The sequence below is a fragment of the Epinephelus lanceolatus genome, chromosome 15, assembly GCF_041903045.1.
Source record: "Epinephelus lanceolatus isolate andai-2023 chromosome 15, ASM4190304v1, whole genome shotgun sequence".
Taxonomy (NCBI): domain Eukaryota; kingdom Metazoa; phylum Chordata; class Actinopteri; order Perciformes; family Serranidae; genus Epinephelus; species Epinephelus lanceolatus.
Genome location: NC_135748.1, coordinates 41,630,445 through 41,641,716, shown reverse-complemented (window position 1 = coordinate 41,641,716; position 11,272 = coordinate 41,630,445). Strand labels below are relative to the sequence as shown.

Sequence of the window (11,272 nt, the reverse complement as noted above, 5' to 3'; positions counted from 1 at the left end):
GCAGGCCTCCAAGTAGTCATGCGTGGCCTGACTTCACAGCGCTGTGTCTGCGCTTGAGAAAGGTCTGGTGTCACCATATTATCATTCTGCTACAGGAGGGAAAATGCTCTGGCTTGTTTTTGATTAACGATTGTCCTGGGCGGAGCTAAGTGCAGGATGCAGTGCCCTTGCAAAATACACACACAGTGACAGGGCTAAGTGTTAGCATCACATGGCTAACGTTACGTTTTTAAGGGGTTTAACGACAGAGTTTCAGTGTCAATGTGAGTTTGTTTGGATCATTTAATGATTCAGTGTTGAGTGTTAGCGCTGCTGCTGTGTTAGCTCATGCAAACCACACAGATTTTCTGGAAAGTTTGCTGATTCGGTGGGGAGTTGAGGCGGGCCGAGATCAAACCCCTGGCACAAAAAGTTTCGTATTCAGGTCTCATTTGACTGCACACATTTTGAAAGTGTGGCAACTCCGACTGACTGTGTCTGGAAACAGATCAACATCAGGCATGAGACGGAGTCTGGGCTTCTCTGAGGAGCGTTCACGAGTTGTCTGATTCACTGTACATCTTCACAATAATTTTCCAAAAGAACAAAGCAGGCATGCCTTATTTCATGACCCAAAATTGGTCAAAACGTGCAATTTTCAATGCGGAAGTTGACAGCTCGGAGGTTGTTGTTGTTTACCGTGGCACAGGGGATTTTAAATAATGTAGATAGTGGAAGGAAGTGAGAATGCGAGGCGAAATAGTCAGCAGGTGGCAGACTTAAGGCTCATTTATTCTCTCTTTACATATGAAAACACATTGTAAGACTTCATACTTCCACGTGTCCTTTATGTTGGCACCGATACAGCCAATAGATGGCACTAGGAGGCGGAGTCAAAAGTTTCAGACAACAAACGAGGCGACAGTAGTGGAGGTGTAATATTGTAGCGTTAAACGGAGGCAGCGTTGTAGACGGTCTGTGAGGCCATATAACGTTTCATCGCAACATGTGGACGGAGAATCCCCACGATATCTGGTGCTGCTGCTCTGTTTCATCTGTATCTGCAAGCTTCCAGGAAACGTGCACAAATATGGATGAAATGAGCGCAGAATACGGACAGAAGGCTCCGACCGCCTCCATCTCAACATTGAGTATAAATAAGGCCTGGGAGCCACAATCTGCATCCGGGGAGACACACTAACATCCTTGAGACAAAGTGCTGAAAAAACTCAAATACAGTCAGGCGACACACCAAGGGAAAATGAATCTGGGGCGTTTACTGTCACTCTCAATGGCGAGTGTGTTAACAAACTGTAACCAACAATCCTGCATGTTGACCTTTAAGAAATGACCCCTGTGTTGAATCAGCACCTCTGAGATTATTATCAAAAACACTGAAATTGTAGTTTACTGTGGAGCTGTTGTCTCAGGTATTTTATCTCAACATGTTCATCGTGATAATGCTAACTTGTGACCATCCTCGTGCAGCACCTGATCTGCCGCACCTCGTGCGCTGCGGCATGTTCACATGTAGTGACATGGATGACTTCCCCTGTCACACGGGACGCCCCTACATAGGACCTTTTAGTTGAAGCCGTGCATACGACGCTGTCTCAGACACATATTTGAGTTAGACTGTTTACAGTACTGTCTGTGCTCTTCCCTTCCGCATTCGTCCTAATGTTTGCTGGGATTATAGCACCACAAACTTGCAGTCATGTCTTTGCTGTGAGGACTGCCAAGTCTCTGCCGTCCACTTGGCAGTATAGACACATTGTGCTGTAGTGAATCTGCAGTACTGAAAGTCTATACGGAGCTGCGTCTCTTAAACATCCTGAACGGGGAGAGAATGTGTAGACCCGTTGTTATGGAGCTTATGCTTGAACACTGACGTGGACTGCAAACGCAGCCTGTTGATCCAGGCTCCATGTAGTGAGAACAGTTACTGTTCTGCTGCATGTAGGCATCAGAGAACGTCAGCTCTTGAGGGATCATGTTGGGGATGGAGCCCTGCTCCTTCTCCTTGCTCCTGTACCACAGGCAGGAGCATATAGTCTGGAAGTGCAGCACCTCCGTGTAGACACCTTTTAAATCCTTCCCCTTTGTTGGGTCGTCGGCTACAGGCGTGGAAGAGGCCGAGGCTGACACCGGCAGAAGATGAGCCACCTCTCCTCTGGGCTTACTGATGGACATCAGGGCCCTCTGCTTGGCGTCCCTGCGCTCGTCCTCGGTGTTCATGGTCAGGAAGCGAAGCACCACCAGGTTCAGGAATGCTCCGATCACCGTCAGCCCCATCAGGATGTAGACGAAGCAGAAAGCCACGTACCGAGGGTCGTTCTGCAGCGCGTCGTCCCTCTGCAGAGCCACGTAGTCTCCGAACCCGATGGTGGTGAGCGTGATGAAGCAGTAGTAGAAGGCATGGAGGAAGCTCCATCCCTCGCAGTGGGAGAACGCCACGGCCCCCACGCACAGGGTGCTCATGCAGGAGAAGAAGCCCACTGTCACCATGTTTGCCATGGAGACCTCGGTGTGACGCATTCCCAGGCACTTCTTGGCTTGGTGCAGCAGGTACCTGACGAACGTGTTGATCCGCTCACCCAGGCTCTGGAACATGACCAGCGTGAGCGGGATCCCCAGGAGGGCGTAGAACATGCAGAACACTTTCCCTGAGTCGGTGCTGGGCGCTGCATGGCCGTAACCTGAAGGAGAAGACATCACAGGGTTCAGACAGCGTGTCCGTGTTTTTATATGTTGTCTGAGAAGCTGTGATGTGGAGAGGCCGCCTGACATCAAACTCTGATAATAGAATGATTATTTCAAAGTTGTTGTTTGAGTTAAATCCACAGGAAACAAACACACACTCCCACTAAATCCATTTTACAATTACACAAATTACACCTGGTGTTTTTTTAGAGGCTGATTCTGATTTTTTTTTACTCAGTATTTTTAGATTTGACTGTTTTAAACCAAAGAAAGAAAAATAAATGACAGAATCTATTTTTTCCCACCAAAATTATATTTCTGGCATTTGATTTATTAATTTATTTATCCAGGAAAGCCTCATGGAAATACAGTTATTCAAATAAATTATTTCTAGGGGGTCTTGGCACAGAGAGGCAGCAACAACACTGAGTCACGGACAAACAACCCACAAATATGCCACAAGTCAGAACAGAAATGGATACGTTTTCTAATCGGGGTGGAAATCGCCAGAGGATCCATGATACAATGTTTTCACCATGCTTAGTTCACAATTTGACATTATGACAATATGCTGAGGATTGCGATCAAATATATTGCAATATATTACCTTTTTTTCTAATTGCAAATTATTTCCCCAAAGGAAAACTCTGTCAACATCAGTTTTACCTCCTGAGGTAGTGCTTTCAGTCTGTTCACTTCTGCAGCAAAATGTGACACAGAGCAGACAGACTGACCAACAGCGTCATAACACCTGTCAGAAATGCTGCATAAACCTGACAGACTGAACTGTGGGCAGATTTAACACCCTCTGAGGGGGCAGATTAAGCTTGTGAGCAAAACACTTCACATGCAGGTATCCCGCTAACTGAATGTCGACACCCATGTTAGAAGTGTCGTCTGTTGCAACCACAGTTTCAGTGGTTCAAATCACCTGGTCCCTTTTGTTCAGGGGGGAGTGACCTGTGAATAATTCAGCTCCTGGTAAATCCCCCTACATTTTACACACTGGACCAGTGGCACATTTGGTGCCCTAGGCAATCCTCCCGCTTTAACACAACCTTCTTTCATATGAAAAACATCTTTTGAAAATCAGCAAAAACCCTTTTCACAATATATAATACATCATAATCCATCTCTAATATCTATTTTATATTACAGTGAAAACATCGACACATTTCTCCTTCCAACAGCTGATTTATTCAAGTTTCGCTCCAAAAGCTACATTTTACAAGATTACACTGAACACATCATGAGAACGTCTTAATTTACCCTCACCCAGTACTCATTTTCACTCGAGCTTCAACACTTCACACTGTAAATCTGTGCAACCTCTGTGAGCTGTTGGTTGTGTCCACCGGCTGCTTAGAGGTAATGATAACTAGCTGCTAACTGCTAACAGCTAACTTAAAGAGCTCTCTTCCTGTCCTGTCATGTTCTTTTTCTCCACATTCACTCCCTCTCTAGTGTATCGGTCATTGAGTGGGCGTTGGAGAGCTTTTGTCATTTTGACATAATGATACAGCGTGTTTCGGGGTTCACATGACGTCAGATAACTCCGCCCATCTCCCCCAGAGAGAAGGTAAAGTGTAACGAGGTGGGCAGGGGGACCCAGGGGACGGCAGGAACCCAGATAAAGGGCCTCTCTATTATTTAGTAGGCTTTGCTGTGTAGTTATGTTGTTGTGGCCTCATGTCATATTTGAAAATAACAGTAGTAATTGTATTTAAAAAATAGTAAAAGATAAACGTTTTGATTTTTTTTCCTTTTCCCATTCGTGGCGCCCCCTGTGGATGATGGCGTCCTCAGCATTCACCTATACTGCCTGTGCCACGGGCACTGCACCTTTAAATGGTTCCTTACAAGAAACCAAAAGCTGTCTGAAACCATACGATAACTAACCCAAAATAAGAACTTATGCCTTCAAACAGAATTTAGACGTTTGTGCAAGGAGATGAAATTCGCAGCAAATATTTTCTAACAATTAAATAAATGTAAAAATGTTGAAATAACTTTTGTGCAAACCTTATTTTTAGATGCAAGTTAGACATTTCTGAGGGGTGTTTGTTTGCTTCGTATGGGGGTGACGTAGCCTCAGTTTGTGCCTGTCACAGGCCTTTTGTTACCCTTCCAATCACAGAGTTAAGAATCCTATTTTCTGAAAAACAAATATCTGAATCCCCAACTGCTGTAACATCCTCAAAGACTCTTTTAACCATCTGGATGAAGAAATCTTCTGTCTGCTGCAACAGAAAAATATTCCTTAACTTGTTTCTGCTCAGTAAAACTGAATTACATCTCTCACTGTGTGTTTGGGACGACACATGAACATATCAACACCTTACTGGTTTTTTTTAATCTTTTACGTAACATTAGTTTGGACAAATATTGGTTCATGTTGAACAAACAAAACAAGGAGACGTCATTTCCAGGCAGCAGCTCTGTGTACTAAAGGTAAAGTAAGTGATACACGTGTTTTGCGATACATATTTTTATATAATTAAAGCTGCAGATAAATATATAGATTATACACAAGAGGAGACAAAGCAGCAGAGGTGTGGACCTGTGACGTCACATGACTTGGACTTGAGTCACAGCCTGAGAAAATTTGCAGCTCGACTTTAACACCAATGACTCATGACTTCACTTGGACCTGAGCCCTTTGACTTGAAATGACTTGATACCTTAACCCCAAACCCAAACATTAAAATGTATGTTACTTAAAAAGTGTGCAATAAATTGATTCGTTTCCAACTTGTTCTCACTGGAGTTGCAGCGATATACTGGTTTTAAGGTGCACTGTGATATAATGTATCTCAGTGCTGCATTGTTATGATAAAGTTCCGTCACACTTGTTTTAACAAAAACAAAACTACAACATTACAGAAGTGTTAGTTTAAAAAAATAAACATTACAGGGACAGTTCGCCCCAAAATCAACCACTATTCTAAATATTTAGGGGAAACATGTTCCCTGTGTCCCCTCTTCAATTTACACCTCTGCTCTGAATTGTAGTGGAGTACAAGTAATTAGGGACTGTTCTTTACTTCTAGATAAGATTTTATCTTTTCCTTGACCCTCCCTGAGTGACCAGAGGAAAGTCCATGACCCTCCCTCCACCATAAATGAGTTATTAGGTTTTTAAAACTTACCTTTGATGTTGATCTTCTTCTTAGGAAACTCAGTAGCCTTAGTGTGAGTAAGCAGATTTTAGAATTAGTGTGAGAGTGTTTTAACGTTTCACCTTCCTGTCTGGTACGGTCACCTTCACTGTACATCCAAGAATAAACTCTCTAGATTGTGACAACGGCAGGTAAAATAGATGTCGAGCCACAGAAGCCCTCGACCCAACTCTTTACAGAATGGACGAGGAAGAAGAGGAGTATCTTAGCAGATAGCTCCATCCTCTCTCTAGCTCTACGGAGTCCCTCTGGCAACTGAAAATATATTTAAAATCATCAAAATGACGCCACTTATCAGCCAGAAACTGTAAAAACAAAGATTATTATTAGATTTAAAATTTATTTTTTTTTAAATCTATTTTTTATTTGGTTTCTTTGTAAAGTATTAATCATAAACCATACATACACAGCCACATCTCATCCATATGTGTCCGTATGTTTTGCAGATTTTGCAGTTATTGAAACTAAGGATCCACCGATCCGATATCTGGATCGAATATCGGCGCGATATCATCAAAATAGATGGATCAGGTATCGGAAAACGCAACCTGTACCTGAGGAGATCCTTTCCCTTCAAATCTATTGTGACACGAGCTACGTCACACGTCATGGAGCGAAGGAGAGAATCTGCTGTGTGGAGGTATTTCACACTATTTCTACTGCTGTTGCACAGTTGTTTATTTTTGTTATAGATAAATAGTTCATCATTGCATTAATCTGTTGCATCTTGTTTCATTTGATCTTAGGAAAGAACTGTGTCGTCATCAGTGCCTGATGCCTCTAGTCTAGTCAAACAAACTTCTAATTTCTGATGGTCTTCGGACAGATTGTATGCAACAAATGCGTTTGTCAGAAAACAAAAAACAAAAAACAAACCAAAGCTGTGTAAAATCACACACAGAAGCGACATGATGCTGGCGTTGTTTGGTTCTGTGTAAAAATGGAAAGAAGAAAACATGCCTTCAAACAAACACTTCTGTCAGATAAAAAAACCATAACCAAATGTGAGCATAAAATAGTGATTTTTCAACTTTATTCTACGGCTCATTTAACGTTTGGCCAAATATAAACCGTTTGCATGACGAGAGTTAAAAACTGAGACTTTTTCCAACTCCAGGATTTCATCTTCAACTTTTAACTTTCAAACATTAAAGGGTAAGTTTTAAAAATCGAATAACTCATTTATGGTGGAGGGAGGGTCATGGAAAAATATTTGGAGCTCCAGGAGGATCAAAATAATAAAAAAACAAACAAACAAAGAAAAATAAAAGCAAAGACACATTGCAGCAGAGGGTTGGCTGCAGATGATTGCAAATGATTTATTTTGTGCAAATAAATCATTTGCCCAAAGGGACTGCTCATTATTTATCATGATAAATAAAGAGCAGTCCCTTTGGGCAAATGATTTATTTTTGGTCAAATTCTAAATGACAGTTAAGTGATTTTGAATAAATAGCTCACAATTTTAAGCTCAAACTTGTTTGTGTTTTGTTTAACTGATGGTTCGTTACACATGATGTGTCCGAAAACTATTTCCAGGGTTTGGACGGCTTCGCTTTAGACATCACCAAAATTAGACCATTTATCAGCCAGAAACTGAAGAACAGAAATTATTGTTGGAGTTTCAAATTTCTGACGGTCCCTGGACACACCGTGTGTGACGAATGCTTCCATCAGTGTAAAACAATAAAAACAAAATGCAAAAAAACATAACCGAATCTGAGTTTAAAGTTGTGACATGTCATCAAAATCACTTTATTCTACGTCTTATTTTAAATTTGGCCGAAAATAAACCGTCTGCACAAACTAACCCACATGCACGACAAGGGCCAAAAAACTGAGGCTTTTCTCAACTCCAAGATTCAATCGTGTTTAACTTTTAACTTTCAAACATCAAAGGGAAAGTGTTAAAAATCTAATAACTCATTTACAGTGGAGGGAGGGTCATGGGTTTTCTTACAGTTACACTTTTACTGTAGCTTGAGGAGGGTCAGAACAAACAAACAAACAAACACTCCAGCCACCCCGTCCTCTGAGTAAAGATCAGTGCCTTACTTTTTTTTTTGACATGCCGCCCCCTCTTTGCACCACCCTGCCCCCTCATAAGTAACGAACAGTCCCTAAAGTAGCAGAAAACATTAAAATACTCAAGTACAAGTACCTCAAACTGCACCTGAGTAAAAATACTTTTCCATCACAGCTCACATGATGCAAAGCTGCACAGACTGTAACAAAGGGGGCTCAGTTCCTCTAGGATCCTGTCTGCGGCCCTGCACCGAGCTCCTCTCAATGAAACACGCTCTAACATGCTTTAAACATGTGAATAATCCAACTCCTGCTCACCTATGGTCGTTATCACAGTGATGGCGAAGTAGAAGGAGCCCGCAAATTTCCACTGCACTCCCGCTTTGTGAGGTTTGAGCTGCAACACGACGTGCTCCAGCTCCTCGAAGTTCTCTTTGGTTAAGTTGTATTTGCGCATGAGTTCGTACTTTCTGGCGTCGAGCTTCCTCTTGTGATTCTTCTCCTGCTTCGACTCCAGGGTCTCGAACACGGCCGCTCCGACCACCAGGTAGGTGAGGATGCTGATGATGAGGGCGAGAGTCCGGGCGTTTTGTCTCTTCATGATAAAACAGGCAGAGGAGCGGCGGAGCTGAGACTCTCTCCGTGTGCGTCCTTCTCCTCCTGACGGATCCAACAGAGGGGTGGGGGGCGAGGATGGAGGGAGGAGGTGCGGGGGGGAGACTTTTGGAGACGGAGCTGTTCTCTCAGCACCACCCCCACATCACAGTTGGGTTGCTACTGTATTTGGACTGTTTGTCACCGACTTATATTTAGACTGTGCAGAAAAGAAACGCAGGGCAATCCCGCAGGCTGTCACAGGAAGCGGCGCGCCTCACGCGCTCACCTTTACGCTCCTTCTGTTTCCCACCTGAGGCCAAAATAAACACGTTTCTTCAAGAGCTGACTGTGTCCTCCGACCTGCTGTATGACCCATGTGTTCTTTTACAGATAAAATATTTGCCCAGTGGTTGTTCAAACAGACTGGCTCCACCGGCTTCACAAGTTGTCAGGCAACCTGATGATAACCATCGTTTTCTGAGCAAATATTTAAAAAGACACATCCTTTTTATCAGACTGCACGAGACTGCAGCTACTGTTTGTCACACACAGAACATAAAGCACGATTATTCTTTTAAATAATGTTGGTTTTATTGTTTTAAAGCATGTCAGAGGAGAATATGTGTGAGATATTACACATGAAGTTTATTATCTGAGTCTTTTATTTCTCTGCTGCCTGAAAATAAAATGCTGCTTTAAAGGGTCACTTCCCCAATTTTACACATGAAGTTCTAGCTGTACTGTGTGTTCAGGAGGAGAGGCCTATTATCATGTGCATCGATCAGCAGCATCAGCCACTGAAACTTTCCTCTTGCACACAAAGATTTATTTTCAAACTGAGCAACTTGTAGTTAAACACAACAGGTGGGAGCAAACACACATGGGTTTGCATCTGAAAGAAACAAATACAAAATGAGTGAACAAAGAGTGAAAGGAACCAATCAGTGCTGAGGAACGGGGAGGAAAGAAAGTGAGGTGAAGGAAGTGGCAAAAGAAAAATAGAAATCGTTACTACACTCAATCCAATCCACTTTATTTATATAGCACATTTTACAAACGGAGGTTTCCAAAGTGCTGCACAGAAACAGAAATAAAATACTAAAAACCAATACTACATAAAATACTAAAACAGTAATATATCAAATAAGAGCAATAAATTAAAAACAATAAATAAAAACAAAATCATTAAGAAAATCAATAAAAGAAATTAAAAGACAACAGAAGACCACACAACTCTCATGCTACGTTAAAAGCTAGAGAATAAAAGTGAGTCTTGAGACGAGACTTAAAAGTTTCAATTGTGTTGACTATTTTAACCTGAGAGGGTTCCACAGTTTAGGGGCGACCACAGAGAAAGCTCGGTCGACCCTGGTTTTAAGTCTGGTCTTAGGGACCACGAGCTGGAGCTGACCAGTGGACCTCAGTAATCTCGAGGGTGTGTAGATTTGAATGAGGTCCGAAATGTACGTAGGGGCCAGTCCATTCAAAGATATTAAAACAAACAATAAAATTTTAAAATCAATCCTAAAACGAACAGGAAGTCAGTGCAGCGAGGCCAGAATGGGGGTTATGTGCTCGTGTTTCTTGCTTCCTGTTAAAAGATGAGCCGCAGAGTTCTGGACTAACTGTAAGTGTAACAGGGCATTTTGATTAATTCATGCATAAAGAGCATTACAGGAGTCTAAATGCTCACAATCATTAAACAATAAAACAGATTTAACTTTTGCTAAAGGCCGAAGATGATAAAAACTGGATTTGATGACAGCGTTTATTTGTTTGTTGAGTTTAAAATCTGTATTTTGACGCCAAGGTTGGTGACTGTCGTTCTAAGACAGTGACTGAGGGAGCCCAGAGCTAAGGAAGGGTCAACAGAGGCTCCACTGGGTCCAAACACGATTACCTCAGTTTTGCTTTCATTTAAATTTAAAAGAAATTGGGCCAACCAAGCCTTGTTGTCATTCAGGCACTCGAGCAGGGGTGTCAGGGAGCCACAGTGGTTCTTTTTCAATGGTACGTAAATCTGTGTGTCATCTGCATAAAAGTGGTAAGAGATGCCATGTTTTTTAAAAATTTGCCCAAGAGGAAGGAGGTATAAAGAAAAAAGAATGGGCCCAAGAATTGATCCCTGGGGGACTCCACAAACTAAAGGGGCAATGGATGAGGTGGAGTCGTCCAGTTTAACAGAGAAGCATCTCTAGGACAGGTATGACTTTAACCATTCTAAGGCTGTACCCCTGACACCCACGCAGTTTTCCAAACGGGATAAAAGAATTGTGTGGTCAACTGTGTCAAAAGCGACAGTGTGATCTAAAAGCACCAAAATGGCTGAATCACCAGAGTCAGTCATTAAAAACAGGTCATTAAAAACCTTTAAAAGTGCAGATTCAGTGCTATGAAAGGCTTTATAACCTGACTGTAAAATGTCTAAAATGTTGTTTGTATCTACACTGTCTGCGCTGTCTCTTATTTTGGGAAAAAAAAAAGGAAATAGAAATGATGTCATAAACCCTTTGTACACAGAGGTGGTGCAATAGAGCCGCTACAAAGTCCCTTCTTTATGCCGCCTTTGCATTTTCACACAGAGCCAACCAACAGCAGCATCATGTTGCTCCAATGTGTGGTTTTACAGAACATCCCAGCATTGCTGAATCAAAAAAGACGTGGTGCTTTACACAACAGTGTTGGTCTCTGCTGTGACATATAACATACGTGTCGACAGCCCTTTATAAACAAGACATTTTCAGCCACTGTTCTTCTTTGTGTTAGCCGCTAACTGTTAACAGCTACTT

The 11,272-nt window shown here is 42.3% G+C and overlaps 1 protein-coding gene across 1 annotated transcript; it reads right to left on the bottom strand.

Moving 5' to 3' along the window:
• Positions 1-366: 366 nt before the first annotated feature.
• Positions 367-8,626, bottom strand: kcnk3b (potassium channel, subfamily K, member 3b). The gene is made up of 2 exons (XM_033642041.2): positions 8,205-8,626; positions 367-2,678 (listed from the first exon to the last, which is right to left on the bottom strand). The coding sequence occupies exons 1-2, from the start codon at positions 8,485-8,487 to the stop codon at positions 1,786-1,788; spliced, it is 1,176 nt and encodes a 391-aa protein (XP_033497932.1). The 5' UTR covers positions 8,488-8,626; the 3' UTR covers positions 367-1,785.
• Positions 8,627-11,272: the final 2,646 nt, after the last annotated feature.

Excerpts from the sequence above, each read along its gene's own strand:
- kcnk3b (XM_033642041.2), bottom strand. The coding sequence starts at position 8,487 with ATGAAGAGACAAAACGCCCGGACTCTCGCCCTCATCATCAGCATCCTC. Across the intron at positions 2,679-8,204 it reads CACTGTGATAACGACCATAG|GTTACGGCCATGCAGCGCCC; the intron begins GTGAGCAGGAGT and ends CTTCTCCTTCAG.